Raw genomic sequence first — 9947 nt, forward strand, 5'->3', positions numbered from 1 at the left:
AAACCCCCCCCCCCCCTCTCCGGGGTCCTCGGTTTTTTGTAAAAAAATTTGTTCCCCCCCGGGGGGGTCCAAAAAACCCCAGGGGGGGTTTTTTTTTTCCTCCCTTTTTTTTCAAAAATTTTTTTTCTAAAAACTTTTTGGAATTTCTAGAGCTTTTTGAAGAGCTTTCCCCCGAACGCTTTGGGCCCCTTAAAAAAACCAAAATCGCCTCTATAAAAAAATCCCGGGAAGGAGTAAACCCCCGCGGTTTTAAGGGGGGGCTCTCCCTTTTTTTTGAAAGATTTTTTTCACCGCCCCCCATTGGTTTACGGGGACCCCAAACAGAACGAAGATTAAACTCCTTTCATGTGATTTCTTAGTCGCGGTGGGGGAGGGGGGCTGACAGTGTGAACATATCAGCAATTTTTAAGAACAGAGACTAAGACAATCACATGGTAGACAAAAACCTCCTTCTCATATAAAAGTCAGCATAAATCACTTTGAGGTGAGTTGGGAGAATTATCTGCTGATATATCAACTGTAGAAATGTGGCTATAAACATCCTTATTGGTAAGACTCCATCCGCCAGTTTCTTATAACCAAGGTCCAATTTAGCAACTACTACAACTGACCCAAACTGCCCTACAGGAAATGTATGCAAGTTTTCTTCCTAAGAACAGCCATCAAAAAATGTTAAAAAAAAATCTTTGACCAGAAGAATTAGGTCACAAGATAAGAGAGACACCATTCTCTTGAATATCATTAATTCTTGATTTTTAAGGAAACATGGTTCCCATTAGGCCTAAGAGAGTTTCTTAAATGTGACCTACATTCAAGCATAATTATCTTTTTTTCCCAATTGGCAAACATATACTGCATAACCTTGTTATAAAATCTCATAATTAAAACAGTTTTGAATGTTATGAGCCAAATTATCTGACCTAAAATGCAGTAAGATATAGAATAGTTGAAGACAATTAGAATAGCCTGATTCTATCTTAGCCCTGTCCTCAGTGTTTTGAAACAACAGCTTTTCCTTTTATGCAACATGACGTTTTATCAGTAGATGTTATCCTTAAATTCACTGGGAGAAAAAGTGAGAAATGCTACATCTTTATCAAATATTCAGGAATAGCTTTAAATATTATTTTAAAAGTACAATCAGGACTAAAACTAAAGCATTGCACAGGAAGCTTTGTGAAAGTGGGAATTTAGTCTGTCAACATTAAATTATTTATGTTATTGTATTTATTGGGTTTTATCGAGTAGTACCTCAGAAACATGCTGTGGCTTAGGAGAAAAAAGATTTGAAAGGTTTGGATCTAAGCTGGTCAACACCCACTAACTCTCTAAGAAACTCCATTTTTCATCTGTAAAATGGAAAAGTGATAATACCCATTCCACAGTATTGTATTAAATACCAGATATATTCATTGGAAGTAAATTATACCTCAAAAATTAAAAAATGTTTGACTTATCACTATACCTTCAAATATTAAGAAAATAAACAGAGAAATGACACATGCTAAAAGATGTCTTAAATATATTCACTAAAATACATTTTTACAAATTATGTGAGCTATGAATAAATACTGAATATGCATCAATAAATATAAGGTTATACAGATGTGCATTACAAAATTAACATGGGCCCAGCCAGTGTGGCTCAGTGGTTGAGCATGAACCCATGCACCAAGACATCACCCTTCAATTCCTGGTCAGGGCACATGCATTGGTTGGTTGTGGGCTCAATCTCCAGTAGGGGGTGTGCAGGAGGCAACTGATTAATATCTCTCTCTCATCAATGTTTCTATCTCTCCTTAAAATTAATAAAAATATATTTTTAAAGATTAACATGGACTTCCATCCTATCCACAGCAATCGGACAAAAAGAAGAAATAAAAGACATCCAAATTAGAAAGGAAGAAGTAAAACTGTATTATTTGCAGATGACATAATACTATATATAAAGAACCCTAACTATTCCACCAAAACGCTACTAAAACTGAAAAATGAATTAGGTAAAATAGAAGGATACAAAATAAATATTCAGATATCAATTGAATTTTTATACACCAAAATGAACTACCTGAAAGGGAAACTAAGAAGTCCCATTCATAATTGCATCAATAAAAATACCTAAGGTTAAATTTGACCAAGGAAGTAAAAGACCTGTACTTGGAAATTCATAACACTAAAGAAAGAAATTGAAGAAGATACAAATAAATGAAAGCATATACCATGCTCATGAATAGGAAGAATTAACATTATTAAAATTTCCATACTACCCAAAGAAAGCTATAGATTCAATGCAATTCCTATCAAAATACCAATGATGTATTTCACAGAACTAGAACAAATAATTCAAAAATTTATATGGAACCACAAAAGGTCCCGAATAGCCACCACAATCGTGAGAAAGAAGGCAAAGTTGGGGACATCTCCCGGCTGGTGTGCCTCAGTGGTTGAGCATCAACCTATAAACCAGGAGATCATGGTTCAATTCCTTTCAGGGCACATGCCTGGGTTTTGGGCTTGATCCCTAGTAAGGGGCATGCAGGAAACAACCAATCAATGATTCTCTCTCATCATTGATATATATATATATATATATCCCTCTCCCTTCCTCTCTGAAATCGATAAAAATATACTTAAAAAAAAGTTAGGGGCATCACACTACCTGATATCAAACTATACTACAAGGCCATCATAATAAAAACAGTATGGCAACAGCATAAAAACAGATACATAGATCAATGGAACAGGATAGAGAACCTAGAAAAAAAAACACATGCCTATATGGTCAATTAATATTTGACAAAGGAAGCAAGAACATACATTGAGATAAACAGAGTTTATTCAATAAAGGGTGTTGGAAATATTGGACAGATAGATGCAAAAAAATGAAACTAGATCAACTTCTTCCACCATATACAAGAAGAAACTAAAAATGAAAGAGTTAAATGTGAGAATCAAAACTGTAATGATGGGGGAATATAAGACATTTTGGGGGGATAGCAATCTGAATCTGTGCCAGTAACCTGCCTTCTAACGCACACTCTTGCTAGCTGATAATTAACTCCATTAATGCCTGTCCTGCCTTTCAGAACCTGTTTTGAATACTCCCATTTTACAGAGCCCATAAACCATGAACCACACACAACCCCTGGAGGTGATTATCAGTGCTGGCACCAGGCCATGACTTTGGGTATAATCTCATGTCCTGTGAAAAGTCCGTAAGCTATAAAGGGAAAATTTCCTCCATATTCACTCACTCAGGCCTTGGAGACTGACTCCCCTGAGCCACGGCACTAGTGCAATCTGCAATAAAAGCAAATTTTCTGAATTTTCTCTGAGTGCCCGGCTGCTTAGTTCTCTCATGCTGCCTAGCAGCTTATCTGCAACAGTAAAACTTTCAGAAGAAAACATATTCAGTAAAATCTCAAACATTTCTCTTAGTAATATTTTTTCTGATGTATCTCCTCAGGCAAGGGAAACATAACCAAAAAATAAACAACTGGGACTACATCAAACTAAAAAATTTTTGCACAGCAAAGGAAACCATCAACAAAATGAAAAAACAGCCCACTGAATGGGAGAACATATTGGCTAATGATACATCTGATAAGGGGTTAATAGCCAAAATTTGTTACTCAACACTAAAAAAAATCCATTTAAAAAATGGGCAAAGTATCTAAATAGACCCTGCTCCAAAGAGAACATCCAAATGGCCAATAGACATCTGAAAAGATGCTCAATGTCACTAAGTATCAGAGAAATGCAAACTAAAACCACAATGAGATATCATCTCACCCTGTCAGAATGGCTATCTTTCTAATAATAGAGGAATATGCAAATTTTCCAGGACACTGTCACAGTAACGACCAAACAGCAGGCTGTGTGTGGCAACCAGGCTAGCAGGGGTTTAGTGAGGGATGACCAAATGACTGAACAGCAGGCTGCGTGGGGTGACCAGGTCAGCAAGGGGGGCAGTTGGGAGCAACCTGGCCGGCAGGGTGGGCAGTTAGGGGTGATCAGGCTGACAGGCAGGTGAGCAATTATGAGCCAGCAGTCCCAGATTATGAGAGGGATGTCTGACTGTTGGTTTAGGCCCTGGGATCAGGCCTAAACTGGCAGTTGAACATCCCCTGTGGGGTCCCGGATTGGAGAGGGTGCAGGCTGTGTTGAGGGAACCCCCTGCCCATGCACAAATTTCATGCACGAGGCCTCTAGTTATCAATAAATCAACAAACAGCAAGTGTTGGTGAGGATAGGGCCATGGTCGGCAAACCGCGGCTCGCGAGCCACATGCGGCTCTTTGGCCCCCTGAGTGTGGCTCTTCCACAAAATACCATGTACGGGCGCGCACTTACAATGTGATTGAAACTTCGTGGCCCATGAGCAGAAGTTGGTATTTTGTGGAAGAGCCACACTCAAGGGGCCAAAGAGCCACATGTGGCTTGTGAGCCGCAGTTTGCCAAGCCGCAGTTTGCCGACCACTGGGATAGGGGAAAAGAAAACCCTCATACACTGTTGGTGGGAATGTGGATTGGCGCGGCTACTGTGGAAAACAGTATGGAGTTACCTCAAAAAATAAAAAATGGAACTGCCTTATGACCCAATGATTCCACTTCTGGGTATATATCGAGGAAGCCCAAAAGACTAACTCAAAATAATAGGTGCACCTCTATGTCTTTTGCAACATAATTTATAATAGCTAACATATGAAAGCAACCCAAGTGCCCATCATAGATTGTTATGGGTTCACTCAGCGAGATAGACCACTGACTCAGAATTTAAATTAAAGAGCCTTTATTAAGCTGGCGAGCTGACTACAGTTACAGCACCCTGCCGAAGCAGAGGCTGAACTGCAGCGCTGACTACAAGAGATACAGTGTTTTTATTTGCAAAAACCACAAAGTTAGTTACAAAGCCTTGTTTACACAATTAGTTCCTGACACAGTATAGCATCATTACCTTCCTATCTATGTGTTCTAGGAACAGAGAGTACAGCATGCTGGGAAGGGGCCATGAGACCATATCTCAAGGCTTGGCCTGATGTCAGTACCTTCCTATCTATGTGTTTTAGGAACAGACAAGACAGCACGCCCCATCTGGCCGAAGTGCCAGATATGCAGCCCAGTACAAGGTGAGAGGATAAAAAAGTGGTGGTACATATATTTAATGGAATATTACTCAGCCATAAAAAGAATGAAATCTTACCATTTGCAACAACATGGATGGACCTAGAGAGTGTTATGCTAGTTGAAATAAGTCAATCAGAGAAAGGCAAATACAATACAATTTCACTTATATGTGGACTCTAAAGAACAAAATAAATGTGTTTGATCTTATGACATTGCTTTCAACAAGCAAAAAAAAAAAAAAAAAAAGAAGGGTGAGATGAGATGTGGGGAGCCGATATAGGGTTAAGCCTCGGACTGACCTGTTGGCAAAGTCACAAACAAGTCTTCTTCCGAGTCTTAAACAAACCCAATCCGAGAGGTGGCTGCTGATTTACAAGCGCTGTCATTTAAAAAATAAAAATGGGGGAATTTTCCAGAAGCTGGTCCATCCTTGTTGCTTGACATAGTCGCTGCAGGGATTGACACAGTCGCTGCAAGGGACCTGGGGTATATGGCATACTGTTCTTAATATGTTTGCTTCCCGTCTTAGCGCTATGTGTTTTAACCAAGGTCACCTCTCCGAGATAGGTTGTAGGGATTAACAGGACTAAAGAAGGGAATAAAACCCCTTAACTAAGAGCCAGGCGGGTAGTTAATCACTTTATCTACGAACAATCACGCTTAAGCTACATAATCTTTACTTAGGATAATCTCCTTCCATTACTTCCTTGTAGCTTAATAGAACAATAGAGTAACCTTGGAATGGAGATAAGAAACGCCCTAACCTTTGGAATAGAATGGATAGGATTAAAATCAACTGGTATAAATACAGATGTAACAGGACAATAGACACAGAACTTAGCTGGAGATCCTGGTGAGAGAACCTGGCTAGGCTGCTGATCAACTGAACGCTGTCTCCATCATTCCTTCTTCGCCGACTCTGCCCACACCTTTGGGAACCCCTGGACCTGCTGGGGTTGGACCCCAACATATGGCGCAGTAGTTCCTGCAGGTTCTCTCTTCCGTCTTCAGAGCCAGTGGCCCTCCCTGTGCTGAGCAGCTAGGAAGCCCCTGTCAGCAAGCTCATAGGAGCTTGGAACCATCATCACCCCTCCAACTCTTACCAGGAGGAAACATGGTTGAAGCTGATCGCCCAGGAAAGCTCTTCATTGGTGGCCTCAATACAGAAACAAATGAGAAAGCCCTTGAAGCTGTATTTGGCAAATATGGACGAATAGTGGAAGTACTCTTGATGAAAGATCGCGAAACCAACAAATCGAGAGGATTTGCTTTTATCACCTTTGAAAGCCCAGCAGATGCTAAGGATGCAGCCAGAGATATGAATGGAAAGTCCTTAGATGGAAAAGCCATCAAGGTAGAACAAGCCACCAAACCATCATTTGAAACTGGTAGGCATGGACCACCTCCACCTCCAAGAAGCAGAGGCCCTCCAAGGGGTCTTAGAGGTGGAAGAGGAGGAAGTGGAGGAACCAGGGGACCTCCCTCACGTGGAGGGCACATGGATGATGGTGGCTATTCCATGAATTTTAACATGAGTTCTTCCAGGGGACCACTTCCAGTAAAAAGAGGATCACCACCGAGAAGTGGGGGTCCTCCTCCTAAAAGATCTGCTCCTTCAGGACCAGTTCGCAGCAGCAGTGGAATGGGAGGAAGAGCTCCTGTATCTCGTGGAAGAGCTCGTTATGGAGGCCCACCTCGAAGGGAACCCTTGCCTTCCCATAGAGATGTTTATTTGTCCCCAAGAGATGATGGATATTCTACTAAAGACAGCTACTCAAGTAGAGATTACCCAAGCTCCCGTGATACAAGAGATTATGCTTCACCACCAAGAGATTATACTTATCATGATTATGGTTATTCCAGTTCACATGATGACTATCCATCAAGAGGCTATAGTGATAGAGATGGCTATGGTCGTGATCGTGACTATTCAGATCATCCAAGTGGTGGTTCCTACAGGGATTCATATGACAGTTATGGAAACTCACGTAGTGCTCCACCTACACGAGGGCCCCCGCCATCTTATGGTGGAAGCAGCCGCTATGATGATTACAGCAGCTCACGTGATGGATATGGTGGAAGTCGAGACAGTTACTCAAGCAGCCGAAGTGATCTCTACTCAAGTGGTTGTGATCGGGTTGGCAGACAAGAAAGAGGGTTTCCCCCTTCTATGGAAAGGGGCTACCCTCCTCCACGTGATTCCTACAGCAGTTTAATCCGTGGAGCACCCAAGGGTGGTGGCCGTGGAGGAAGCCGATCTGATAGAGAGGGAGGCAGAAGCAGATATTAAAAACAAAACTTTGGACCAAAATCCCTGTTCAAAGAAACAAACAGAAAGTGGAACCTATTCTGTCATAACTACCCAAGGACTACTAAAAGGAAAAATTGTGTTACATTTTTTAAATTTCCTGTTAAGTTCTCCTTTCATAATTTTTATGTTCTTGTGAGGAAAAAAAGTAAAACATGTTTGAAAAAAAATAAAATAAAAAAATAGATCAATAAAAAAAAGAACAAAATAAATGAACAAATGAAATTGAAACAGACTCATAGATACAGAGAACAGACTGTTAGTTGCCAGAGGGGAGAAATGTTGTCGGGGTGAAAAGGGTGAAAAGATTAAGAAGTACAAATTGATAGTTACAAAATGGTCATGGGAATATCAAGTACAGCATGGAGAATATAGTCAATAATTTTGTAATAACTGTATGCTTCCAGGTAGGTACTAGAAATATTGGGTGGATCACTCTATAAAGTATATGATTACCCAACCACTAAGCTGTACACCTGAAATTTATACAACATAATATTGAATTTAAATTATAATTGAAAAATATATATATACCTGACATTCAGAGGAAATAAATAAGTAAATGGGAAAAAATTAACATGGATTTCCAGATAAAGATGGCAGATTGTGCACACATATTTATATTATCTTCCATCCAGAAACCCATTAAAATGTCAATAAAGGAACGCAAATAAGTATAAACTCATAAAATAAAATAAGAATAAGAAGTGATCATTAGCTGATAAAAGATTTCAATAGATTTTTAGAGGATAACAAGTTACATCCTCTAACTTCTGTTAGCATGGAGACATGCCAAGAGATTAGCTTAGAATAAAATAAAGGGTTGTGGGTGATGTAGTAACACCAGTGGAGACAAACTGCCTAAGAGAAACATTGAAACACTCAGTATTCTACAAAGTCAGATACAACAGGAGTGGCAATGACATATAAGACTGAAAAATAAGACAAATCAATCAAAATTCTATTTATGGGACAGCTGATGCATCACTATGTAAATCATGACCCATTTCCTTGTATTTGCCTCACTCTAAAATGTGAATAGAAAACCAAAAATTCCCACACATTTGAAAAAGTCCCTAAAGTGGAAGGCTCTGACCGAGATAAACAAACAGAAACTACTGATTCTAAAATAAAAAGAGATAATATGAGGAACGTGAGTTTTTTATAGAAATTCTAACATATTTAGAGAGATTCAAGAATACATTGCACCCACTAGACAAGAAGAGAATACTATTTAAAAAATATTAAGAAAGAAACTTGGCTTTAAAAATTTGATTGACAAAAGAAAAAAGAAAAAGACATTTTTAAATATGAAATTGAGAAAATCTCCTAGGAAATAAAATTAAAATAGACAAAAGGATAAAACCAGGAGGACTACTAGATAATTAATAGGAATTATGGAAAATGAGCAGCACAAATGGAGGGGAGGAAATTGTTAATTTGACTGATATAAGATAATTTTGAATAGCTGACAGATTTAACACTTCAGAGTGGAATAGCCCAGCAGTGGCTGTAAAAAGGCCTTCAAGTAGGATCCGTGCTGAAAGGAAAAACCAGAAAGAAAATATAGATCATCAAAGAATGAGAATCAAGCTGGCATAGACTTCACATCAGCAATACCGAATGCTTAAGGAAAGGGAACAACTTTAAAATTCTCAGGAAAAGTTATTTTTAAACTATATTTTTATACCTAATTAAATTATTATTCCAGTGTGAACAGAGATCACACTTGCATGTGCTGATTTTCACACATTCAAAGAATCAGAAGAGTTGCATCTCACATAAAATTTCTTAGGAATTTTGTTCAGTTTGCACTGCAGCAAAAAAGAAGTAAACAAAGATAGCAAAAGACTCAAGTTCTGAAACAAAGCAAAAGCAATACCATGGTCACTGTAGAGGAGGTTTGCAGAACAAGTACAGACAAGAGTAGCCAGACATAGAGCTTCAGAAGAAAGAAGTTTCTGTTATTTTTTTTAATTTTTTGATAGGAAAAAAATTGAGAACAAAAGAATGACAAGTAGTATAAGAAAAAAAAAGGCAATTAGTAACTCCAGAAAAATTAGAAGTTGTACAAGTATAGTAATAATATACTATGTGACACTGCAATAAACAATATTGAGCTCCAATGTAAACACCATTTATTGCTTTACAATTTTAGAATCAATCTATAGACAAAGATGGTAGAACTATGATTAGAGATCAGAAGGTAAATGCTAGTATGTACTGTCGACATTATAGAGGTACAGATTACAAAAATTGGGAAGGAGAAATGGATAGAAGAACTAAAAAGATGGGGACTCAAATTAAATTGTCTGTTATTAAAAGGAAAAGTATTGTACCTAAATACTCTAAAGTTACTAAAAGAATAAGTATTTTATTTAAAGTTGCATAGGTAACCAATGAAGATCTTAAATAAAGATATGACTAACAGGAGATATTGAGTAACTTAATTGAAGTACATTCTCATCTACCAGTATAGGAAGATAATATATAATATCTAGTACTAATAACCC

General features: G+C 38.5%; 1 protein-coding gene across 1 annotated transcript; it reads left to right on the forward strand.

Annotated features, from left to right (window-relative positions):
* The first annotated feature begins 6239 nt into the window (after positions 1-6239).
* LOC102423433 (RNA-binding motif protein, X chromosome-like) lies at positions 6240-7576 on the forward strand. Its single transcript, XM_006084020.3, has one exon. It carries the CDS (start codon positions 6241-6243, stop codon positions 7414-7416), a length of 1176 nt encoding a protein of 391 aa, XP_006084082.1. The 5' UTR covers position 6240; the 3' UTR covers positions 7417-7576.
* The last annotated feature ends 2371 nt before the right edge of the window (positions 7577-9947 follow it).

Source organism: Myotis lucifugus, unplaced genomic scaffold (genome assembly GCF_000147115.1).
Source record: "Myotis lucifugus unplaced genomic scaffold, Myoluc2.0 scaffold_9, whole genome shotgun sequence".
NCBI lineage: Eukaryota > Metazoa > Chordata > Mammalia > Chiroptera > Vespertilionidae > Myotis > Myotis lucifugus.